This window comes from Acanthamoeba castellanii (genome assembly GCF_000313135.1).
Source record: "Acanthamoeba castellanii str. Neff unplaced genomic scaffold scf7180000084722, whole genome shotgun sequence".
Lineage (NCBI taxonomy): Eukaryota > Discosea > Longamoebia > Acanthamoebidae > Acanthamoeba > Acanthamoeba castellanii.
This window is the reverse complement of record NW_004457490.1, coordinates 68,100-91,958: the sequence shown is the minus strand read 5'-3', so window position 1 is coordinate 91,958 and position 23,859 is coordinate 68,100. Positions and strand designations below refer to the sequence as shown.

Below are 23,859 nucleotides of genomic sequence, written 5' to 3'. Positions count from 1 at the left end.
CCTTCCACTTCTCGTCGAGGGTTTCGGGGAGCTGCGGCCGAAGCGAGTCTGTGATGGACAGACACCGCACACGGGGTGGAGATAGTGGTATCAGATACTTCACATCCCACGGCCGTCTGCCGGCGCTCTCGGGATCACGGACGTGAGGGTGAGAGGGAGACGCACTGGTGATGGCGTAGGACGCGTAGATGTGGGGCTCCATGCCCTGATACGGATCCTCGCCCGTCATGAGCTCTGAATGTGACCGTGACCGTGACCGAGACCAAAGCCATACGTAGGTGTTTGAACAAATCAGAAGATGAGCTCGGCATATCGGCGTCAATGCCGTAAAACGAGTGGCGTGTTGATGCTACGATACCGGCCAGGCAGATGGCGTAGCTGTAGACGTCGGCTTTCTCGGTGTAGGTCTGTCCAATGTAGACTTCGGGTGCCTGGAAGCACGCACGCGTCACTCACATGTGAGCGCGAGCCAAGCCAACATTTACGCGTAAAAGGACGAGAGGGAGCGTGTAACCATCCATGCCAGCGCGCCGACCGCACACGTCATCTTGCTCCCCGTCTCGTCCATGAACCTGCATTGGGTGCGCGTCGTCGTGCGAATAGTGAGCATGCCCGGGTGAGGCATCGAGCTCTTGCAAGAGACGAGATTGGTGAGCGCAGTACCGCGAGAGCCCGAAATCGCCGACCTTGGCCACGGTGCAATCGGCATCGAGCAGGATATTGCTCGACGATAGGTCCCTGGGTCATTGTGTGTGGCGGCACCGGTGAGGCCTCGATCGAACGATGCGCGAGCACGAGCACGAAAAGCATTTGCGCCACCACGAGGTACCTGTGGATGATCTTGGGCTTGTGGTGGTGCAGGTAGTTCACGCCCATGGCCACGTCTTTGGCGATCTTCCTCCTCTTGGCCTCCGTGATTGTGTTGCGCGACATGTCGAGCAGACGACGCAGGGATCCGCCCGCCATATACTCTGAATAACCATTTATCACAGAGCACGTCATTCACCACAAAACCCACGCACGCACGCACACGCACACACACGCACACGCACGCACGCACGACGCTGCACACGCGCGCGTAGACAGAAGGTACCTGTCACGATGCAGTGCTCTCCCTTGGGTGAGATGGAGGCGCCGAGGAACTTGAGAATGTTGGGATGGTCCAGTTCACTGAAGGTACGACCACCGACCGCGAGACATGAGGAAAAGGAACCGCCCCCAGCTAGCTGTAGTTGGTACGCGTAGTACGCGGGGTGAACACGAACCAAAACACAGAGGTCTCGTTGATGAAGAGCTGAGCCTCGCTGCTGTGCCTGAACCCGCGGCGCACCATTCGCTTGATCGCCACCTCTTGACCTCCCAACTGACCTGTCGTGTCGTGTCGTGTCGTTGGTCGCGTGTGCGTGTGCGTGTGCGTGTGCGTGTCGTGTCAGCATCGCAAGCAGGTGCGAGTGCGGTCGAGCGATGATCGACGTATACCCTTGTAGACTTTGCCAAAGAAGCCGGAGCCGAGGAGCTGGCCGAAGGTGAGATCGGCGAAGGGCACCTGGGCGATCCGCGTGAGGTACTGCTCCTCGAGAGGCGTCACCGCCGGCGGAGGCGGCCGCAGGTGCTGGTGGTAGTCCACGCGTTGAGGCGCGGGTGGTGCCGGCGTGATTGCGTCCTCGAGGCTGCTACGATACTGGGGCGTGCTGTGGTTCGTCTTTGTGGTTCTGAGCTCGCGCCGCCGCTTCCTGGGCGGTTCATCTTCACCTTCTCCGCCTGCGCTGGCAGCTCCTTCTTCATCTTCATCAATGGCATTATCGTGCGTGTAGTAGACGTCGAATCGCGGTCGGGTGCGTGGCCGAGGGGGCGATTCGCCCGATTTGTTGGCCAGAGCCGCTGAACGAGATGGGACAGATGAGGAAGAGATATCTTCGATGTAACCTTGATTCATTCGCGATGGTGGCACCACATTCCCTGTGGATGCCGACTCTTCTGTTGCCAGCTGTTCAGGGTACCCTTTCCTGTCAGGCCGACCCGCTCTTGGCCCTTCCATCTGTATTTCTTTTTCTTTTTCGTTTTTCTTTTTCTTTTCCACGAGAAAAAGGATAAAATATTTACAATGCCTCGAATTCCTGTGTACAACGCACCTGCGGTCTCACAGGATGATGACGGCGACGACCACGATGACGACAATCACGATGACGACGATGAGGCCGATGGTGAGGAAGGTCATCAGCTTCTTCCTACGAATCTGCTGCACGATCACCCTCGTCTCCGCCAGCTCCTGGGTAGCTGCGCACCAAAGAAGAAGGTCATCAGCATCAGCCACGCACACGCACCACATGTATGATGAGGAGGGGTTGGTGTTGGTACCCAAGTTCACCTTGGCCTTTCCCTCTTCGACATTCATCTCGATCTGGTCCAGCAGCTCGTTGTGGTACTCGACCAGCTGGCCGATGTCCTGCATGATGCCGTTGAGCTCGACCAGGTCCTTCTCGATCTTGGCGATGTCGCGGTGCTTCTCTTTGAGGTGATCACGCGCGCGCTGGGCGTCCTCCTTGAACACGTAGCGCTTGAAAAAGGTGTCCGTGTTCATGTTGGCGTCGTAGCGGTACTCCGACTCCACCTCCTGCTCGTCCGCCACCTCATCCAGGTGTCGTGCGATGCGCTCCTTCATGTCCGACTCATGTTGCACCAGCACCTGCACACGACACACCACACACAACACACGAACACACGACACGATCAGCAAAGAACGAAAAGCGAAGAAACAGAAAGAAAGAGACGAACGAAGAAGAATGAAGCAGTCTCTACCTCCTTGTAGCGGTTGGTTTGCACGACGAGCTCGTTGATGAGTGTGGCCAGAATCTTGCCCTTCACCTCTGCAAGGGACCCTGCTGGTTCTTGTCGTTGTTCTGGTGGGCCAGGATCTTGCGTCGGATGAGGCCCGCCACCTCGTCCACCTTGGCCTTCAACTCATCAAAGGCGACCTCTGATTTCGGATTGTAGACCTTCTCGGCGCAGATGGCGCGCATCTTGCGCACCTTGGCGCTCATCTCATCGAAGAGCGGTCGCACATCCTCCACCTGTCTGGAGAATCGCTCGAATTCGTCCACCTCCTCTCGCGACGCCTTGATCTTCATCTTGATCTCCTTCTGCTGCGTGATGCGACGAGGAGAGCCCTGGTCCTGGTCCTGCCCTTCTTCGAGGTCTGGCGCGTCCTCCACCATCGCCGGCTGCTTCACCTCCACCTTCTTCGTGCTTTTCAATTTCATCTTCTCCTTTCGTCGCTTACCAATCCAATCTCACGTCGCCTTCTTTGCTTGTTGTTGTGGATGTTGTGTTGTTGACTGTACGACCGAACCGAGGTCGGGCAATAGGCCAGGGTTCTTCATCTTGGAGCTCCTCGCTTCCCGCTCGGCGTGGCTTGGGCGTGAATGAAATACGCGAAAACCGCCGCAGAAGCTCTCATTTTGTCCGCCGCTCCGCCGACTTCGGCCGAATAGCCACACAGGCAGTACCTCCGGTTAGGAATGCCTGAGAAGAACATCACAGAGGCGTAGCGGGATCTGACCCACTCGTGCTGTAGAGCAGGGCTCCTTTTTCTTTGAGAAAGGTTCAAGAAGTTTGGCCCAGCAGAACTCTAAGTTTGGGCGTGGGCGGAAGCAACTTCGATAAGATTTAAGTCCATTTTGTCGAAGAGGTGATTTTTGTTCTGAACCGGACTGAAGAGCACTCAGTCGCAGGGTCGCCACGAAGCAAAGGAGGTAAGATGGTTTCATGGTGTAGTGGTATCACGTCTGCCTCACACGCAGTAGGTCCTGGGTTCGAACCCCAGTGAAACCAATCTTTTGTTTTACTGCAGCAATTGAGTTGTTTTGATGTAATGGCACATTCACCCTTGTCTGTTAGTGTTTCCACTTGCCTGTGTACACAATGGAAGTTTTATGAAATCTGTTTCAACTCAAGTCCCTCAATATCACTTATAAGCAGTGGCATAGCATGTTGAAATCAAAGATTCAGATCCCCCCATTGTGTTATTGTTCTTCATCTGAAAATTCCCCACATAAAGACACAGTTGCCCTGGCACCAGAGTTGTGAAGGCATCACACACTGTTTGTGATGGTCTTGTTGAATTGTTCAACTAGGCCATTGTACTCAGGCATGCAAGCAGGAGTTGTGTTATGTGCAATCCCAGCTGTGCATAAAAGCTCCTGCACTTTAAAGTGCTTGATGGCCAGGTCACATCTGGGCACAATGATGTTGAAACTTGTGGTCATTTGAAATGAGGTCACAAATGACTGTGGAAATTTTGTTGTGCTAAAATTGTGTGAGATTTGACATTTTTGATTTATAGGGCAGTTTTGAAGATTTGAATCTGAATCTTTGATTTTGATATGCTAGACTGCTGCTGATACGTGCTATTGAGGGACTTGAGATGAAAATGATTTCCTAAACACTTGGAATGTGTGGAGTTAAAAGTGATTTTATCAGTGTGAGATGGAGCTTTGTTGTGGTGAAATTTTATCTTCAGGAATAGTGCTCCAATTCAGCCCAAATAGCATGTTGGCCACTGATGATGGAATTGATGGAGGGTATGAAAGCAAAGGCAAGGTGCATTTTGAAGTTGTTCAGAGGACACAAAACAAGCTAGGTTCAGATTTTGAGTGTACACATGCATGATAGAATGTTTGCTAATTGATCTCCTCCTTGCCCCACAGATCATGTAAAAATGCTGCAACAATTTGATATCAACTGAATGACAAAGAGCAGCTCCAGGCCTCCCTCGACTGCCCCATTGTGTACACAGACAAGTGGAAACACTAACAGACAAGGGTGAATGTGCCATTAGATCAAAACAACTCAATTGCTGCAGTAAAACAAAAGATTGGTTTCACTGGGGTTCGAACCCAGGACCTACTGCGTGTGAGGCAGACGTGATACCACTACACCATGAAACCATCTTACCTCCTTTGCTTCGTGGCGACCCTGCGACTGAGTGCTCTCCAGTCCGGTTTGCGTCATCGAACAGAACAGAACAAAAATCACCTCTTCCCCCCACAATAACAACAAAATGGAGCCCGACAACGGACAGACCACCGATGCGGGCCAGGTGTCCGCAGAGGTGAGCCACGGCCTGCAGGCCATCCAAGCGTTCCAGACGCAACACAGTACCTACCCAAACCCTGCCTCTATTTATTTTATTTAATAGCAATTTAAATAAATAATTAGTTTTATGTATAATTCGTTATTTTCTTGCAGATGCGCGGGCCTACCTGCCAGGACCCTCGCTGGCCGACTCCGTGTCCACGGCCTTCTACTTCCACTTTCGTCTGCCCTACTTCGGGCAGCGTGGCTTCCGGAGGCGGCCGGAGGTGGAGGGCGACGAGGTCACCGTGGCCGAAGGCGTCGAGGAGGGCGCCGGCCACTACGTGTGGCTCACCTACGGCCAGGTGTGGCGCTACTTCACCTCCTTCGGGTCTGGCCTGGCCCAGTTCGTACACAAGGTGCCCCGCCTCTCTGCGTCGTGTGCATTGACTGCAGTTATGTTAACCCGGCTCACATTCTGCTGCTCTCTTGCCAGAACGACTTTGTAGGGATATGCGGCAGGAACAGCATCGAGTGGGCAGTTGCAGGTACGCTTGGTGTGCCACACTCTATGTGAAGTGTGCGTGTGTGTGTGTGCGTGCGTGCGTGTGCGGTGTGTTGTGTGCTAACCATGCAGCACACACAGATCTGGCGTGCATCTACCAGTCATTTGCAAGCGTCCCGCTGCACACGATATTGGGTACAACACCTCCGGACCCTCTTTGTCTGCAATGACGCTCACAAGTTTCTTACCTCTACCGACTTGCGTTGTGAGCAGACGACGAATCGCTCGAATTCATTTTGAACCAAACCGAAATGCGCTGCGTCGTTTGCGAACACTCACAGCTTCCCAAGGTTGGTTTACGCCCAACATGCGTGTGTCGTGCGGTCGTGTCGTGTCGTGTGCCTCGGTGTGTTGGAGTGTTCCTCAACTGCGTGTGCCCGGTCGGGTGTGTTCGTTCGATCAGCTGGGCCGCGTGATCGGCAAGTGCCCCTATTTGAAGCACGTTGTCGTGATGACGCCGCCCGAGGGGAAAGACGACGAAAAGGACCGACTGGTGGAGTCCTTCCTGCACGACGCAGCGCCGCATGGCGTGCAGGTCCACGACTTTGTGGCCGTCGAAGCCCAGGTAATATTCATAAAAATAATAATAATCAATAATAATAATCACACCAAGCGGGACACCCACTCAACTGCTGCGTTCTATCTGCAGGGCCACCGTGAGCCGAAGGAGCAGGTGGAGAGGGCTGCCACCGATATTGCTACCATCATGTACACGTCCGGCACCACCGGCAAACCCAAGGTGCGCTTGCCCGAGCTGAAGCGTGTGGCATGGCGTGTGTGGCGTGTGCTGTGCGGCGTGTGCGCTAATCCTCGCACACAGGGCGCGATGATGGAAGACAACAGGTGGAACCGGTTCGTGACCAAGCCCTACCTGATGCCCACGCCCTCGGTCACGCTGTCCCACGGACCACTGGCGCACGTCCAGGAGCGCCAGAACTTCTACATCACCATGTGCGTCGGCGGCCGGATCGCCTTCTTCGACCAGGTATGATGATGATCAACTACATCCAGCGTCGTCGTCGTTGTCGTCGTCAGTTACCATTCATGTCCAAGCCTAATGCGTGATATGTGCTTGGTGCGTGATGAAGGACATGAGCCAGCTGTTGAACGAAGCGCAACTGGTGCGACCGACGCTGTTCAGCGCCGTGCCTCGCATTTGGAATTTCATACATTCAGGTACGCCCACCGCATAATGGTCATTCCAAGCAGCATACGACTGACCAGCATCGACGCTACCTTGCAGAGTACCAGAAGGCCCTGGACATCGCTGTACAGTTCGCAGAAAGCCAAGTACTGTCCCTCCTTCATCACGATTGATATGTGTGTGCGGTGTGTGTGGTGTGTGCGGTGTATGCTCACGATGTAATGATCGCCAGCCTCGGGAGGAGATCGAAGCGCAGGTGCTGGCGCGGTTCCGCGGCTGCCTGGGCGGTCGGCTCGAGTACATCGTGACCGGCGGCGCGGCCACCTCACCCCACATCATCGGCTTCCTCGAAAGGTATGCGCCAGCCAGCCGGCCAGCTAGCCCACACGCGTCGACGCACAAATTGCTCAAGGCCCGTGAGCGCAGGTGCTTCCAGTGTCGGGTGTGGAACGGGTACGGCACCACTGAGACCGGTGGCATCTCCAACGACAACGTCATCAACTCCAGCGTCGCTGTACGCCTGCCTCCCAATTCAATCCCCGCGCGTTGTGTCGTGAGTGTCAGGCGTGCCGTGTGTGTGTGTGTGTGTGTGTGTGTGTGTCGCGTGTAGTGTGTGTGTGTGTGTGTGCGGTGTGGTGTCGCACGGTGCATAGTGTGTCGTGTTTGGCTGAGAGAGTTTGAGTTCGCCGCTGCGTTAGGTGCGTTTGATCGACGTTCCCGACCTGGGCTACACGACGAAGGACCAGCCCAATCCGCGAGGCGAGATCTGCGCCATGACCGACGACATCATCAAGGGCTACTACAAGGACGAAAAGGCCACGTACGTCGGCCACATATGATGAGCCCCAGGACATGACGCCCCCAAGGACCTCAGTGACTGAGACCGGTCGTCCTTGCTGTTGTGACGGCTGTTGTGATTTGTGGGTACAGGAGCGAGAGCTTCGACGACGGGTGGTTCCGCACCGGCGACATCGGCGAGCAGCTGCCCACGGGCCAAGTGGTCATCATCGACCGCAAGAAAAACATATTCAAGCTCTCCCAGGGCGAGTTCGTCGTGTGCGTTTTTTTCCTCACCGTTTCGCATGACCACCACTACGCATGAATCGCTCACACTCACCAGCCGGCCGGCCCAATCTCTCGCAGGCCCGAGAAGCTCGAGAACGCGTACATCGAGAGCGAGTTCATCGACCAGGTCTACGTGCACGGTGGTCACACGCGGACCTACCTGGTACTCTTACTGAGCTCTTCCCGCCCACTTTGTGCGCGCTTTCATTTCTTGCGTTGATCAATGATCTTCAAACAATATCTATTGATTTTTGTGATCGATTAGGTGGCGGTGGTGGTACCGAACCGCGGGGTGCTGCACAATTGGCTCAATGGCAGCGCTGCGCCCGAGGCCAAGGTGCTCGCTCGTTCGCTCCCTTGTGTGTGTGTGTGTGTGTGTGTGTGTGTGTGTGTGTGTGTGTGTGTGTGTGTGTGTCGTGTGCGAAAGGTGTGAATGTTAACGCGCGCCAGCAACAGGACGACATCAACCATCCGCTCGTCAAGTCCAAACTACTGGAGGAGATGCAGCGCATCGCCACCAGGCTCAATGTACGGTGCACCCTACATCACCGCGCCCATGGCAGACTCCATCACTCAATGCCTCGTCATCTCATTTTTTTACAGTTTGCGTCGTTCGAGGTGCCGCGCGCGATCTACGTCGACGCGCAGCGGTTCACCGCAGAGAACTGCCTACTCACCGCCTCGCTCAAGCTGTGCCGGGGCAAGCTCGAAAAGCGCTACCAAGCCGTACGTACCGCGCAGTGCATTCCGCGCATATTTGTTCATATCAGAACGTAATATTGATTTTTTTGCATTCCAGGAGCTGGCGAGCATGTACGACGGGGCGGAGGAGGCCAAGGAGGACCAGGTCATCGGCCTTTTGTCGTCCGCGCTGGCCGGCGAGCCCATCAGCGACCATCTCCAGTCCATGACCCTGTACCTCACCCACCACACACACACACCACTCTATGCGCCACGTCATCGTCACACTGGTGGTTGGTGTCTCACCGACCACACAACGTTGCACAAATCGTGATCGTACTACCACGACAGTGCGCAGCTGGGGCTGGACAGTTTGTCGACCGTCAACCTGGTGTCGCTGGTGCGGGAGCGGTTCGGGCGCGACATGCCCCTCGCGTGCTCTTCGCCTCGCCTACGATCCGCGATCTCGTCGGCTTTCTGCGCACCGGCCACATCGGCAGCAGCAGCGCGACCGACATCGGCCACGGCAGCGGCCGCAGCGACGAGCCGCACCCGGCTTGGGACGACCTCCAGCCCGACGCTCACCTCCTTCAGCTCGGCGACGCCACACAAGGTTCGTCGTGTGTCGTGTGTCGTGTGTGTCGTGTGTGTCGTGTGTGTGTCGTGTGTGTGTCGTGTGTGTCGTGTTGTGGGTGACACTTGTGGGTGGTGCGCGGCAGGGGTGGAAGGCGAAGCCGAGGAATCGGGCCGGGAGGCGTTGCTCACCGGCGTCACGGGCTTCCTGGGCGTGCACCTCCTCCAAGCGCTGCTCCCGCACTACGCCCGCGTTCACTGCCTCGTTCGCTGCTCCGACGCATCGGTTCGTCCACCCACCCACTCTCTCACTACCTAGTGCGATGGCTGAGTCGTGCGGTGTGTGCGGTATGCATGTGCGGTGTGTGCGGTGTGTGCGTGTGCGGTCGTGCAGGATGGAAGGAAGCGGCTGGAGCGGGTGCTGGCTGAGCACTCGGTGGAGGGCATCGACGCGGCGCTGCTAGACTCGCGCGTGGTGGTGTGGCCGGCCGACCTCGCACTCCCCTCGCTCGGACTCGCGCCCGGCGCCTTCGACTCGCTCGCCGGGTCGGTGTCGGCCATCTACCACTGCGGCGCCGTAGTCAACTGGCTGCACCCCTACGAGACACTGCGCGCGCCCAACGTCCTCGGCACCCTCGCACTGCTCCAGCTCTGTACGCACACGCACACGCGCACCGCACACACCGCACACACCGCACACGCGCAGGCGCGTACGATGGGCTGACGATGGGTTTTTGTGGCGGCAGGCACGACGGGGAGGGCCGGGAAGCGATTTCACCACATCTCGACGATCGGTGTGGCCGATGCACAGGGCGACGAGGACTCAATGTGGCCGGCCGAGTGGCTCTCGGCTCTCTCCGGATACAGCCTCAGCAAAGTACTACGCAACACACACACGCCACCGCACACGCACCAACGCACGAACGCACACGCACCACCGCACACGCACGCGCGTGCCTAAGCTTCAATGGGTCGGGTGGCAGTGGGTGGCGGAGCACTTTGTGCGCCAGGCAGCGGCCCGGGGCGTCGATGTGCGCATCTACCGGCCGGGCATGGTGGCCCCGCACACGCGCACCGGGGCCTCCAACCCCGACGACTACCTCAACCGGTGAAGTACCCACACTCCACTTCCAGGCGCTCCTTTGCACCACTGCGCTCCACCTCACCTTGGTGTCCGGCGTGTGTCGTGCGCCGTGCGTGTCGTGCGCGTTGTGTGTCGTGTTCAGATATATGGTAGGAGTGGTTGGCCTGGGTGCCTACATCGAGGCCGATGGATTCTTCGACATCACACCCGTCGTACGGCCTCTGTCTGATGATTCCTCTTTTGGTTGACGGAACTGAGCACGCACACACGCACGCCGCACACACACACGCACGCACGCACCGCACACACACGCACAGGACTACGTGGCCGCGGCGATCGTGGCGCTCGGGGAGGCGTCGTACGGCGCAGCGGGCGGCGGCTCCCAGCCCGCGGGCCTCGTGCCGAGCTACCACCTGACCAACCCGCGGAGCAGCACCTACGCCCAGCTGGGCCAGTACATCGCCGACGCAGTCGCTTCCCTGGCGCTGCCGCCACCGCCGCCCGCAGGCGACAGCCCAGTCACGATCCGGGGCGCGTCCTACGACCAGTGGCGCGCTGCCCTCCTCCGCTCGATCCGCCAGCGAAAGGAGGGTACGTGGTGTGCTCATCAGTAAGGAGGAATGTGTGTGTGTGGAATGTTAATGCTCAACATTCCACGCGACGACCTGCAGGGAATGTGTTGTACGGTCTGCTGCCCTACTTCTCGGAGTCGTTCGGGGAACAGCTCCAGCGCCAGACCCGACCTTTCCCGTGCGAGAAGACCCTCCAGGTAGGAAAACCGCCCGCCCCCCTATGTTGTACCTTTTGCGTTGATCTTTGTGGTCCAATAACACGCAACACGCAACACGCAACACAAGGTTGTGGCTGGCTTGGGCGAGGAGTGTCCGCCAGTCACGCGAGAGCTGGTGGCCCACTTCCTGGCTTCGCTTCACCGACGAGGCCTCCTCCCGTCCACTGCTGGCGCCTACCTCGCCTCTCCGCCGCAGCCATGATGCTCGGTTGGCGCTAGAAGCTGAAACGTTTGGAAAGCAATTTCAAATTTTGCTGGCGTTTAAGTTAAACTTTCAGTTTAGTTTAGTTTCTCCTCGTTCTCTTCTTCACGCGCCGCACCAACAAAGACCATCATCATGCCCGCTTGGTCGATCATTACTCCGTGGGGCCTCGCCCTGGGCGGCCTCACCCTCGCCTACGCCAACCTGCTCGTCTTCCGCATCGACCCGATGGGTCCCAAGGGCATCTCCAAGCAGGCCAAGGCACTGGCCCTCATCATGCCGGTTGGCACCTTCATCGCCAGCGCCGCCGGCCTCGCCCTTCTGAACTGGCGCGCACGGGGCTCGACCCTGCAGGCCCTGCTGCTCGTCCTGCCGGTGCTCATCGCCATCCACGCCATCATGAAGACGCCGCCGTCGGGCGACCCCAGGGAGTGGCCTTCCGAGAAGGTGAAGAAGTTCAACTCGCACTGGCTGTGGTGGTGAAGTGTCCGACAGCAAACAAAGAGAAAATAAAAGAACGTCGCCTACGTTCACAACAAACTTCACAAAAATGTTCTTATTATCTCTCTTCTCACGCGCCAAACAGGCCTGGCTCCACACTGAAGTCCCACAAGTAGACCTGGCTGAGTATTGTGATTGTCGTTGGTCGCGTCGGTTGTGTGTGTTGTGTGTGTGTGTGTGTGTTGTGTGTCTGGTGTGAGTTATGTTGTTGCGAGAGGCAGGAGACAGTCATCAGCACTATTGCCAACGTCACGTACTGTCTAGGAGAGCACTCGAGGAGACTGGGACCACAGTAGCGCAAGGTGTTTGGAGGCCCCCAGTAGGCCTGCGGGTATGTGGTGGCGGCCCCGCTCTGGCGGTCGACCACAACCACCCCGGAATCCGTTTCCAGAACGTACTTCCTCCGGTCGAACTGCGCTGCGTAGGGCGCCCGCACTGTATTTGTGTTTGGGTTTGGGTTTGGGTTTGTGTTTGGGTTTGGGTTTGGGTTTGGGTTTGGGTTTGGGTTTGGGTTGACCATACTACGAGTTGAATGACGCTGGATATGTTGAAGGAGGCGCTCGTTCTCGTCCTTGTCCTGGATCATCACTCCTCCCGCCGTCTTCCACCTGGTGACGGTGACGGTGACGGTGACGGTGACGGTGACGGTGACGGTGACGGTGACGGTGACGGTGACGGTGACGGTGATACCACGTTGATTTTAGATCAATTCAACATCATCATGTGCGGGGGGGGGAAGCTGAACACACTTTTGAATGGCGACCCGTTCACAGCACGTGCTGAAGGTCAACAGCTCGCCGTCGTGGTAGGCGACCACATTAAACCGCATACCTGTGTGACAAGCGCAAGGCATCAGGGTCCCCTCCAGTCACAGGACAAAGGGTCGGTGAGGCTGTTAAAAAAACGCACCAGGGCCGCTTGTGAGGAATTGGTGCGCACACGGGGGCTCGCTGATCTTGCGCAGGTCCCACACGGCCACCGTCTGCGGGTCCGCCAGCACGAGCTCGTGCGGGTGCTGGTACCCGCCGTGGGCGAACAACAGCAGCGACTCCCTGTCCATCCTCCACAAGGCCTGCACACGACATGGTTTGATGGTCGATAAAAAAAACAAATCAGTCTTGCACGCTCGCACACACCACCGCACCACCGCACACGCACACGCTCCACCACACGCACACACCGCACGCATGCGCACACGCACCTGGAAAGTGTGGAGACCGGTGCGCAGGTCTACGCCAAGGATGCCACTGGCCGTGGCCACGTACGCGGTTTGGTTGTTGTGGGGGATCGACCGTGAAGAGCCTGCCGGGCTCGGCCTCGCGGTGAGGCTCGCTCATCGTGAGTTCCATAATGCTCTCCACATGCCCCAGTCGTGAGACGTCGATCAGCTCCTGCTCTCCCCACGCGCGGCACACCATGCAACGTCAAATCATGCAAGCGCACACAACGCACAACGCACAACACACGACACACGACACGACACACGACACGCGGCACATGACACGCACGCACACACATCACCCGTTTTCAGGCGGACGTGCCGCACCAATCGAGTATTGTTGAGGAGGTAGAGGCACTCGTCGCTCGGCCACACCATGTCGTTGCACACAATGCCCGGCAGGTGCGCAGCTGCAGTGGTTGGGGTGGTGTTGGGTTGGACCGTGATGCCAGAAGTGCCCCCAATCTCTCTCTCTCTGTGGTGCGTGTGTGTGTGTGTGTGTGTGTGTGTGTGTGTGTGTGTGTGTGTGTGTGTGTGTGTGTGTGTGTGTGTGATGTGCGCACTTCCGCCGGTGGAGCCGAGATAGAAGGAAAGGCCCGACGTGGTGGCATGGCTGGCCATGCCCGGTCGCACTGCAGCCACGGCCTGCTTGTTGGCGCCCTCCTTGGTCCTGATCCGTCCGCTGTCGTCTGCGCACGGCCACACGCCATCGCGGCGCACGCCAGTGATGAGACTCGCCCCACCCCAGAGCAGTTGGTGCATGCACGAGGTGAGAGATCTCCAGTACGGCTACGGAAAAGCTCGGTTCGTTCGCCACTTGTCCAGCGCTGGTGCGGTCGTCGCGTGTGGTAGATCAGCTCCTGCCGCCACTCGATCACGTTGCCGCACTCATCGTAGTCCTCCTCCTCCGTCCTTCGTCGCCAGCTGCTCGTCTCCTTGCTCTACAAATAAAATAAAATAAAATAAAATCAAGAAAAATGAATATTTGTATTTTCAATTATTAATTATTTGATCAAAGAGGGACGTACGGTCGTGGCGGACCTCGTCGCCCAGGTTGTCCCACCAGAGGAGGTCGTTGCCGCAGTCGTTGGCGTCAGCGGGCGGGGCGTGGCCGCGGGCAAGGGCGGCCAGTGGCGTATAGCCACAGTGGGCGAGGAAGAAGGGGCGCCAGAGCGGGCGGTAGGTGGCCACGCCGTGCCACCGGTGGCTCACCAGCGCCGCCGCACACAACCACTCGGCCCGCACGCCCACGAACCTGCGCCCCCCCCCACCACAACCACCCATCGTCACGCCGGGGCGGGGCTCCAAAACGTAGAGCGTCAGTTGGGGGGGTCGTTTGTAGAAGTACTTGAAGATTCGAACGAGAAGCTCGTCGGGCAGCACCGCGGTGGCGTCGTCCTCCATCAAAGTAAGCAAGGCTATGGTGGGTCATTAAAACAACAAGTAGTATGATAAACATGTTCTTCAGTGAAGCAAAACTGGAACTGCAACGCTAGCAACACTTCTTGTTGGGCGCAACGCCAGGCAGCGCCGTCTTGCCGCCCATCAGGTGCCGATCGATCTCCGCCGCCGCACCTCGCCCCTCTGCGAACGGAAGAAGAAAGGACTCACATGAGCCAAGGAACCGCACCCACACCAAGAAAGAACGAAAAGAAAAAGAACGAATGCGGCGGTGATTTACCGTTGATGGCCCACACGATGAGGCTCTGGCCGCGTCGGCAGTCGCCGGCGGCGAACACGCCCGGTACGGAGGTGTGGAAGGCCCCGTAGGCGGCCTTGAAGTTGCCCCGCGCGTCGAACTCTGGCTTGCAAGCCTCACCATCATCATCGCCGGTAGTAGTGGAGTCCACGACGGCCTTCTCGGGCCCCACGAAGCCCATGGCCAGCAGCACGAGGTCGGCCTTGAGCACCTGCTCGCTGCCGGCCACCTCGCACATTACCCACCGACCGCTGCCGGCCTCCTTGTCCCACCGGACCTGCACGGTCCTGACCCCGGCCACGCGTGTCCCGGTGGCCTCGTCGGCCACGAAGGCCTTGGTCGAGGTCAGGTGCGTGCGCGGGTCGCCGCCGCCGCCGCTGGCGTTGATCGCGGCGGCCTCCTCGTGGCCGTAGTCGACCTTGAACACGCGGGGCCACTGCGGCCACGGGTTGTCGTCGGCCCGGTCGTTGGGCGGCCGCGGCATGATCTCGAGGTTGGTCACCGACGCGCAGCCCTGGCGCAGCGACGTGCCGATGCAGTCCGTGCCCGTGTCTCCACCGCCGATCACCACCACATGGCGGCCCCTGGCGTCGATCGTGGACCGCTGCTTCTCATCGGCCAGCAGGGCGCGGGTCGAGGCGGTGAGGTACTCCATGGCCTGGTGGATGCCCTGCAGCTGACGGCCGGGCGTCGAGAGGAGGTCGCGCGCGGCGGTGGCGCCGCAGGCCAGCAGCACGGCGTCGAACTGGGCGCGCAGCTGGCCCAGGGACACGGCGCCCGGCTGGCCCACGCTTACGCCCGTGACGAACTTGACGCCCTCCTGCTCCATCAACCGCAGGCGACGCTCCACCACCTGCCGCTTGTCGATCTTCATGTTGGGAATGCCGTACATGAGCAGGCCGCCGGGTCGATCGGCTCGCTCGTAGACGGTCACGAGGTAGCCCGCCTTGTTGAGCTGATCGGCGGCCGCCAGTCCCGCCGGACCGCTCCCGATCACCGCCTGGTGTGGACGTCAGCTACACCAATCAGAAAAAAGGATAATAATAGAATGAAGGAAGTTGTACGCACCACCGATTTGCCGGTTCGCACGAGGGGCGGGCATGGCACGACCCAACCCTCCTGCCACGCGCGATCGATGATGCTCTGTGTGACATTTCCGTCGATTGTTTCATGTTAGTTGTGATCGCCTTGTTGTGTGTGTGTGTGTGTGTGTCACGTACGTGTTCGAGATCCTTGATCGTGACTGCGGACGAGTTGATTCCCAGCACACAGGCGCCCTATGGGGAAGGAAGACCAGTGTGAACGATGCTCCATGGGAGGAATGCAAGGAATTCACTGGCAGGAGAGGTACCTCGCAGGGAGCGGGACAGGCGCGGCCGGTGAACTCGGGGAAGTTGTTGGTCTTGCTGAGGACTCGGTACGCCTCCTCCCACTTGTCCGCGTACACCAGCGCATTGAAGTCCGGGATCAGGTTCGAGATCGGACAGCCTACACTCAACCCGTGGAGTTGCCCATCAGCAATCACACACGACACACGACACACGACACACGACACACGACACACGACACACGACACACGTACAGGCAAGCCGGTGTGGGAAGCGTACCAGTCTCGGATTGGCAGAAGGGAACGCCGCAGTCCATGCAACGCGCGGCCTGCGTCTTTTTCTCCTCCTCGTGCACGGGTCCATCGGCGTCGGCGTGCGCCACAAAGATCTCGCCAAAGTCGCTGACCCGCTCCTTGGTCGGCCGGAGCGCGTGCTTCTTGCGCGGATACCGCATGAAGCCGCGGATCTTGGCCTCGGTGCCCGTGGGAACCACGTTCTTGTACTTTTCGATCATATCTTCGATGTCGCCCACCTTCTTGTGCTGCTGGTCCACCAGTTCGTTCCTGACAGCGCACCGTCATAAGAATCAGCGATTGTGCGTTGTGCGTGCGGTTGTGTGCGTGCGCGGTTGTGAAATGTACTTGGGCTGTTGGGCGGGTGTGGGCGGCTTCTGGACACTGGCGAGACCGCCTTCCCAGCGGCGCTCCTCCATCACACGCCGGTAGTCGTTCGGGTACACCTTGATGAACTCACCAACCGCCTAGGAGCAGTACCAGCACAGCTATGAGTATTCGGCATCGCACGCGCACATGACACACGGCACACACGGCACACACACGATAATACCAAGCCTCTATACAGCACGCACTCAATGACGAACAACACGACCCCGTCGAAGCCACTAAAAACAAAAGAGCGTACCTCGGGCCACCTGCCCAAGAGCTCGGCGGCTACGCGGGATCCGGTGTAGTCGGCGTGCTGCTGGATGAGCGCCCGCACCTGCTCCGCGTCGGCTGGCTCGACTTCGTTCAGCTTGTAGAGCGACACCATCTCCATGTTGCACTGGCGCCGGAAGTCCGCCTCGCGGTCCTGATCGCCACCGCCGGTGGGGCACCACACGTAGGCCAGCCCGCCGGTCATGCCGGCGGCGAAGTTCTTGCCCACCTTGCCCAGCACCACGCAGATACCGCCGGTCATGTACTCGCAGCAGTGGTCGCCGGCGCCCTCGATTACGGCCACGGCGCCCGAGTTGCGCACGCCGAAGCGCTGCGCGGCGCGGCCATGCAGGAAGAGGCGGCCGGACGTGGCGCCGTACAGGCAAGCGTTGCCGGCGGTGACGCCCATCATGGCCTCGCCGTGGCCGCGGATCACCAGGGTGCCGCCGGAGAGGCCCTTGCCCACGTAGTCGTTGGCGTCGCCCACCACCTCCATCCGCACGCCCGACGCCAGGAACGCGCCGAAGCTCTGGCCCGCGCTGCCGCGCAGGCTCACCGCCACCTCCTGGCCCTATGACGTGGCATTACGTGTCAGCCTTCTTTTAGTGAAGAATGCATGGAATGTGAAGGAATGTGCATACGTGCGGCAGGCCGTCGGGTCCGAAGAGTCGGGAGACGTGGTAGCTGGCCGTGGCGCCCACGCTCCGCGACGTGTTCTCCACGTTGAGGTCGATGGCAATGGGCTCCTTCGTAGTGTTGGGGTCGGAGCTCGCCACCTTGTCCAGCGAGGCGGTGATCGCGGCGTCGACGTGGTCCGCCGGTCGCGACTTGTTCGACGGCTTGAAGCGGATGCCGGCCCCCGGGCGCAGGGTGGCCGCGTCGGCGAGAAGCGGAGAGAGGTCGAGTCCCAGGTCGGCCACGCGGGCTTCATTCTCGCCGGACACCTCCAACATGTCCGTACGACCTTCACATTCCCGAGGTAGTGGGGTAAACCAAACGTTGGTCAGCCCATCCACCAATCTGCACAACCGTGTTTGGTGGTGCGCGCGTGTGTGCGTGTGCGTGTTGCATGTGCGTGTGCATAACTAGTTGTGTGTACCAATCATCTCGTCCATGGTGCGGAAACCCATGGCTGCCATGTAATTCCTCACCTCTTCGGCCTGCACGACGGAAGGTCGAGGCGGTGGTTGGTGGCGAAAGATCAGTCAGTCAGCCGGGCGGGAAAAAGGCCAACGGCGCAGCGGTTCGGTTGAACGTACGATGAGGAAGAAGAAATTGAGGACGTGCTCGGGCTGGCCCTTGAACTTGGCCCGCAGTACCGGGTCTTGCGTGGCAATGCCCACCGGGCACGTATTGAGATGGCACTGCGGACGACCACATCGTGGTCAGTCAGGGCGCTCACAATCACGCATGTCTGGTGCGGTGGGTAGCGTGTACCTTGCGCATCATGATACAGCCGAGCACGATGAGCGGCACGGTACCGAAGCCGAACTCTTCGGCTCCAAGCAGAGCGCCCACGACGACGTCGAACGCCGTTCGTATGCCGCCGTCGACGTGCAGCACCACGCGGTCGCGCAGGCCGCTCATCACCAGGCACTGCTGCGCTTCCGACAGGCCCAGCTCCCACGGCAGGCCGGCGTACTTGATGCCGGTCCAGCGGGAAGCGCCGGTGCCGCCATCATGGCCGGAGATGACGATATGATCTGTTGGGTGGCGGCCACAATGTGAGTGTGAGCATGAAATGTGGAGAAAATATGTGAGAAAAGGGACGTAGGCTGCATACCGGCATGAGCTTTGGCGACGCCCGCGGCCACCACCCCGACGCCGACCTGCGACACCAGCTTGACGCTCACCGTCGCGCGAATATTGGCACTGGGTAAAAAGAAGAATAATAATTCTTAGACACACAAGCAGCAAGAATGCAAAGAATGGTTGTTGGTTGTGTACCAGTGGAGGTCGTGGATGAGCTGCGCCAGATCCTCGATGGAGTAGATGTCGTGGTGGGGCGGCGGTGAAATGAGGCCCACGCCAGCCACGGAATGACGCGTCCGGCCGATCTCCTCGCTCACCTTGGGGCCGGGCAGCTCGCCGCCCTCGCCGGGCTTGGCGCCCTGGGCCATCTTAATCTGCAGCTGGTCCGCGTGCAGCAGGTAGTAGGAGGTCACGCCGAACCGGGCCGAGGCCACTGCTTGATGGCCGAGCGCTTGGAGTCGCCGTTGGCCAGCGGCTGGAACCGCTCGTAGTCCTCGCCGCCCTCGCCCGAGTTGGAGCGACCGCCGGCGCGGTTCATCGCCACAGCCAGGGTCTCGTGCGTTTCCTTGGAGATGGAGCCGTACGACATTGCGCCCGTGCAGAATCGTTTCTGTTGTCCCAAACAATCTTAGATTTCGGTGTCGTCGTTGGTTGTGTTGTGTCGTTGGTCGTGTGTCGTGTCGTGTCGTGAACGTACTACAATAGCTGCGGCGGGCTCGACTTCATCGATGGGAATGGGGGAGCCAGCGCGGAAGGAGAAGAGGCCCCGCAGCATGCATCGCCTGGTGTTGGCGTCGGCCAGCTCCGAGTAGCTTCGGAACGCCTCCTTGCTGTTGGTCCGCGTAGCTTCCTGCAGCTTCGCCATCGCACTGCCTCGGGCGACACACAAACCAAGCCGCAAGAAAATATTAGGTCCACGCATCGACCTTGTGTGTGTGTGTGTGTCGACGACGACGATGACGTACGTTGGGTCGTGGGCGTGCGCCTCGCCCTCGGCGCGCCAGTGGTACTGACCCGCATTGGGCAGCGTCTTGAGCGCACCAGCTCCGTAGCCCTTTTCGTGCCACCCGCGCAGCGTCGCGTCGAAATGGCGGAAGGACAGACCTGGTAGCCACCAACCACCGGTTACGGTGTGAGAATGCTATGAATATTGTCGACAACATTCATAGCAGGCCAACAGAAAAGATGACTGTACCGGAGAGGCGAGAGGAGACGCCCTCGAAGCAGGTCTTGACCACGTCGCGGCCCAGACCCACGGCTTCGAATACCTGGGCGCCCTTGTAGCTGGCCAGCGTGGAGATGCCCATCTTGGCCATCACCTTCAGTATGCCCTTGTCGACGGCCGACCTGTACTTGCCGATGGCCGGGCACGGCGTGAGCAGGTCCTTCTTGAGCTGCGACTGCGGCTGCTGAGGCGATGACGACGCCGTCAACTCCTTCTCCTTCTCGCCGTCGTGCTGGAGCTCGTCGCCGAGAGCGATGAAGCATCGGTAGACCATATAGGGATACACGGCGTCGGCGCCGAACCCGACCAGCAGGCAGAGGTCGTGCACGTCCCGTGGGTCGGCCGAGGCAACCACCAGCGCACACTTGCACCGGAGCTGCCGCTTGATCAGGTGGTGATGCACAGCGCCCGTCGCCCTGCATTTGCGCGAGGAGGGCACGTGTAGGCCGTGTGCGTGTGCGTGTCAGCGTGCACGCTTACACGCTGAGGGCCGGACATGCACGTACATCAAGGCGGGCACCGCCAGCGCATTGGCGCCTGCGGAGACGTCGGAGAGGATGAGGAAGTGGGCACCCTGGGCGACGGCCTCCTCGGCCTTTTCGCACAGCGCCTCGATCGCTTCGTCCAGGCGTTGGTCGAGTGGGTATGTAATGTCGACCACCTGCGCAGTGCGTTTAGTATTGGAATGAGTATTGTGATGACGGAGGCGCAGCACATGTGCGAGGACGTACGCTGGTGGTCCACCCCAATCCAGGGTTGGTCTGCGGCAGGGCAGCGATGGCGAGGAACTCCGGCGTGGTGAGCGTGGGCGACTGGATCTGCAACCGGTGGCAGTGACCCTCCTCAGGTACGAGCACATTACCCTCAGGACCTGCATCAACATGACAGAAATTGTGTTAACGTGTTGTGTCGTGTGTGTGTGTGGCGTGAGTGGCGCACCAATGAAGGTGTTGAGGGCCATGACGACGGTCTCGCGGATGGGGTCGATGGGCGGGTTGGTCACCTGCGCGAAGAGCTGCTTGAAGAATTCCGACACGCGCCTGCCGGTTTTAGATAGGCACGCCAGGGCTTCGTCGTTGCCCATCGAGCCCAGGGCCTCTACGCCGCTCTTGCCCATGGGCGTGAGCAGCATGTTGATCTGCTCGGCGGTGTAGTGAAAGGCCTTGAGCTGCGGGTCGGCCTGCAGCGCGGCTTCGCCCTCCTCGATGGGCGCCAGCAGCGGGGCCAGGGCCTGCAGCTGCGGCGCGGTGAGGAGACGCTCAGCCGCGACACGGTCGGTGGTGGCCTGGCCTGACAGCAGCTTGAGGTCGCGGTCGAGTGCGACCTTCTGCCGGGCGAGCCACTGCGCGTAGGGCTGTGCGGTGGCGATCGAGCGCTTGAAGTCGCGGTCCCTGATGATGCGCTTCTGCTCGAAATCGATCAGGAAAAACTTGCCCGGCTTCAACCGGGTCTTCTTGGCTATGTTGTCGGCGTCGACCGGAAGCAGCCCGACCTGTATAAGGCGGAGGGGTTGGTGAGCAGCATTCCAACGAGTTGCGTTCCAAGCATTCCACAGCTGCAAACAAAGGAATGCAAAGCGTGCGTACCTCGGAGGCCAGAATGACGCGACCGTCCTTCAACTCCAGGATGCGGGCCGGTCGCAGGCCGTTGCGGTCCAGGACGGCACCGGCGAAGCGCGCGTCGGTGAAGGCCAGCAGCGCGGGGCCGTCCCACGGCTCCTGGACCGAGCTGTGGTATTCGTAGAAGGCCCTGCGGTCACGGTCCATCAGCTCGTCCTTCTCCCAGGTCTCGGGCACCATCGTGGCCAGGGCCTCGGGCAGCGAGCGCGAGCTGGTGATCGAGTAGAACTGGAGCGCGTTGTCGAGCATGCCAGAGTCGGACCCGGTCTCGTCAATGACGGGGTACAGCGACTCGAGCTGTGCCGGCTCGGGGAACAGCGGAGTGTGCATCACGCCCTGCCGAGCGCGCATGCGGTTGATGTTGCCTCTGCGCGTACGCCACGGAAGAAGAAGAGTCGGTGAGATGATGAGGTGGCGGCAGTTGTGTGGGCAGGCAGAGGTTGCGCTTACCTGAGCGTGTTGATTTCGCCATTGTGGCAGAGCACACGATAGGGCTGCGCACGAGCCCAGCTGGGGAAGGTGTTGGTGCTGAACCTAAGGAGGCGCAGAAGTCAGGCGAAACGCAGAGACACGCGAGCCGGAGACAACAAACGCACGACACACACACAACACGAAAAGTGTGCGTGGGAAGGGCGGTAGAGCGAACCTCGCATGAACGAGCGCGACGTGCGATTGAACGCGTGGGTCGCGGAGGTCGGGGTAGAAGGTGCCCAGCTGGCCGCAGTCTACGAGGCCCTTGTAGACCACCGTACGGCTGGACAGACTGCACAGGTAGCCCTTGAACGTTCCCGCACCATCTACGCACACATTTATTCAATGAATTGAAATCGTGTGTACTGCAATCGATTTTACCAGCTCGAGAACAACATAGGAGGAGAAAGTACCTTGCGGGGGCGACCCAGTGTCGGGTCCATCTTCGGTCGTTCGTTTGCCCAGCTTTTCGATTTCTTTGGTGAGGATGTACAGCTTGCGCTCGAATTCTGCTGGATTCGTGCTCGTTGGCTGCAGCCCGCCACCATCCTCGGTGTGCGTGACGAAGAATTGCCACACGCTGGGCGCGTTGTGCTTGGCAGGCCCCTGGCCCAGCGCCTTCGCGGCGTCGACTGGCACCCGACGCCACCCGAGCAGCCGGAGCTCCTCCTGGGCGGCGATCGCCCGCTCCACCAATCGCTGGGCTTGGCGTCGCTCGTCGTCCTTCCATGCCAGGAACATCATGCCCACCGCGTAGCCGCCCGGCTCGGGCAGCCGCTGCCGCGACCCCTCAGCCCACTCCACTTCACCATCTTCTTTTTCATCGCAACAGGCGCGAAGGAATTCGTGGGGCAGCGCGAGCATGATGCCCACGCCGTCTTCGGCGTTGTCGCAGCCCTTGGCCCCGCGGTGGGCCATGCGGCTCAGGGCCAGCAGGGCGTCGCTGACGATCGCGTGCGAGGCCTGCCCGCCGATGTGGGCCAGCAGCGCCACGCCGCAGCTGTCGCGCTCCATGTCGGGGCTCCACATTGTGGGCACCCGCGGGCGCGGGAAGCCGGTCACGAAGTCGTCGTTGGCCCCCCAGGTGTTGTTCGTCATGTCCTCCTTTTGTCGTGTGCGGTCACTGTAGAAGAAGGTGGGGAGGGTCAAGCCTAACCAAGCAGGGCCGCGTAGTGAAGATAAGGAGATAGGGAGGAGACGCCAAAAGTAATGGGAAAGAAATGGTGTTGAGTGCAGGAGACTGCTGGGAATGGTGTGGGTACCAGCACTTGGTCGTCATGATGGTTGCTTTGGGGAGGGGAGGGAGGAGTAGTGGTGTGGTTGAGGTGGTGTACAGGAGAGGGAGATAAGATAGCGTGATGGTAGCTTTGGTGCTGACGGACAAGTGCGGGTGTTTGCAGGGAGCGGGGGAGTTACGGCAAGTGAGTTATGCGGAGAACAAGGTCAGCAAGGTCGACGTGCGCAGTGTGGGGCCGCAGACAGGTGCAGACATCACAGTGCTCAAGTCCCTGCCACCCACCATGGAGCAAATCCCAAGTGGTCCTCTTGTCCTAGCGTCCTCTTCGTGTGCGGTTGGGAGGGGTGGGCTCTCCAGCCTGCCGGAACATCTGCGCTCCTCAACGTTGTTTGCCGGAAGGGCGCAGTTCGCTTACGCAACCAATGAAAATTCGGAGCTCCGGTGTCAAGATTTCCGGCAATTCTCCGCAATACCTAATGATAAATGAACAGACGGTTGACAATTCTGAAAAGGTAAGGTAAGTTGTTCCTCGGCATCAGCCATAACAATCCTGTTTTGCCAAGGTGAGCACGCCTCAAAACTGCAAATGTCAGCCCATAACCAAACGGACGGTTCAACGGCGACGGTAGACGTCGTAGAGCTTCTTGGAGCCGACGAGCACCGCCACGCCCACCAGCGCACCGGCGATGATCGTCA

At 59.5% G+C, this 23,859-nt stretch overlaps 8 protein-coding genes across 8 annotated transcripts in view; 2 read left to right on the top strand and 6 right to left on the bottom strand.

The window, feature by feature from the left end:
- Positions 1–99: 99 nt before the first annotated feature.
- On the bottom strand, positions 100–1,936 carry ACA1_154730 (protein kinase domain containing protein; the record flags this gene model as incomplete). Its single annotated transcript, XM_004340548.1, has 8 exons — positions 100–164; positions 359–431; positions 515–572; positions 664–738; positions 830–971; positions 1,094–1,170; positions 1,266–1,368; positions 1,480–1,936. The coding sequence occupies 8 exons, from the start codon at positions 1,934–1,936 to the stop codon at positions 100–102; spliced, it is 1,050 nt and encodes a 349-aa protein (XP_004340596.1).
- A 204-nt stretch (positions 1,937–2,140) lies between these two features.
- ACA1_154720 (SNARE domain containing protein) lies at positions 2,141–3,260 on the bottom strand (the record flags this gene model as incomplete). The annotated part of the gene is given in 4 exon segments (XM_004340547.1): positions 2,141–2,277; positions 2,359–2,686; positions 2,800–2,867; positions 2,879–3,260. 4 exon segments carry the CDS (start codon positions 3,258–3,260, stop codon positions 2,141–2,143), a joined length of 915 nt encoding a protein of 304 aa, XP_004340595.1.
- Positions 3,261–5,059: 1,799 nt separating this feature from the next.
- ACA1_154710 (thioester reductase subfamily protein) lies at positions 5,060–11,177 on the top strand (the record flags this gene model as incomplete). Its single annotated transcript, XM_004340546.1, has 27 exons — positions 5,060–5,156; positions 5,248–5,492; positions 5,570–5,621; positions 5,852–5,928; positions 6,042–6,203; positions 6,288–6,377; positions 6,459–6,623; positions 6,727–6,814; positions 6,882–6,928; positions 7,015–7,136; positions 7,209–7,296; positions 7,481–7,602; positions 7,713–7,838; positions 7,926–8,010; positions 8,113–8,184; positions 8,304–8,375; positions 8,451–8,573; positions 8,647–8,694; positions 8,901–9,141; positions 9,248–9,387; positions 9,496–9,754; positions 9,848–9,978; positions 10,085–10,209; positions 10,328–10,397; positions 10,503–10,776; positions 10,857–10,954; positions 11,043–11,177. The coding sequence occupies 27 exons, from the start codon at positions 5,060–5,062 to the stop codon at positions 11,175–11,177; spliced, it is 3,354 nt and encodes a 1,117-aa protein (XP_004340594.1).
- Positions 11,178–11,312: 135 nt separating this feature from the next.
- On the top strand, positions 11,313–11,660 carry ACA1_154700 (uncharacterized protein; the record flags this gene model as incomplete). The annotated part of the gene is made up of 1 exon (XM_004340545.1): positions 11,313–11,660. The coding sequence occupies one exon, from the start codon at positions 11,313–11,315 to the stop codon at positions 11,658–11,660; it is 348 nt and encodes a 115-aa protein (XP_004340593.1).
- Positions 11,661–11,748: 88 nt separating this feature from the next.
- ACA1_154690 (Fbox domain containing protein) lies at positions 11,749–14,301 on the bottom strand (the record flags this gene model as incomplete). Its single annotated transcript, XM_004340544.1, is given in 12 exon segments — positions 11,749–11,800; positions 11,936–12,095; positions 12,201–12,286; positions 12,428–12,509; positions 12,588–12,750; positions 12,880–12,925; positions 12,940–13,031; positions 13,225–13,307; positions 13,461–13,586; positions 13,685–13,838; positions 13,939–14,152; positions 14,246–14,301. 12 exon segments carry the CDS (start codon positions 14,299–14,301, stop codon positions 11,749–11,751), a joined length of 1,314 nt encoding a protein of 437 aa, XP_004340592.1.
- Positions 14,302–14,389: 88 nt separating this feature from the next.
- On the bottom strand, positions 14,390–18,979 carry ACA1_154680 (glutamate synthase, NADH/NADPH, small subunit; the record flags this gene model as incomplete). The annotated part of the gene is made up of 13 exons (XM_004340543.1): positions 14,390–14,481; positions 14,579–15,596; positions 15,817–15,873; positions 15,948–16,084; positions 16,204–16,487; positions 16,566–16,684; positions 16,846–17,430; positions 17,501–17,823; positions 17,959–18,019; positions 18,119–18,223; positions 18,297–18,562; positions 18,643–18,731; positions 18,807–18,979. 13 exons carry the CDS (start codon positions 18,977–18,979, stop codon positions 14,390–14,392), a joined length of 3,309 nt encoding a protein of 1,102 aa, XP_004340591.1.
- A 41-nt stretch (positions 18,980–19,020) lies between these two features.
- ACA1_154670 (class II glutamine amidotransferase/glutamate synthase central domain containing protein) lies at positions 19,021–23,024 on the bottom strand (the record flags this gene model as incomplete). The annotated part of the gene is made up of 12 exons (XM_004340542.1): positions 19,021–19,221; positions 19,309–19,480; positions 19,577–19,715; positions 19,807–19,879; positions 19,931–20,252; positions 20,343–20,497; positions 20,568–20,707; positions 20,776–21,328; positions 21,423–21,822; positions 21,906–21,989; positions 22,102–22,252; positions 22,340–23,024. 12 exons carry the CDS (start codon positions 23,022–23,024, stop codon positions 19,021–19,023), a joined length of 3,075 nt encoding a protein of 1,024 aa, XP_004340590.1.
- Positions 23,025–23,776: 752 nt separating this feature from the next.
- Positions 23,777–23,859, bottom strand: part of ACA1_154560 (class II glutamine amidotransferase domain containing protein) — a gene marked incomplete at both ends in the record, with an annotated part of 722 nt that continues 639 nt past the window's right edge. The window contains one exon of the mRNA XM_004340541.1: positions 23,777–23,803. Within this exon, the coding sequence (XP_004340589.1) occupies positions 23,777–23,803 (27 nt within the window). The remainder of the gene's footprint in view (positions 23,804–23,859) is intronic.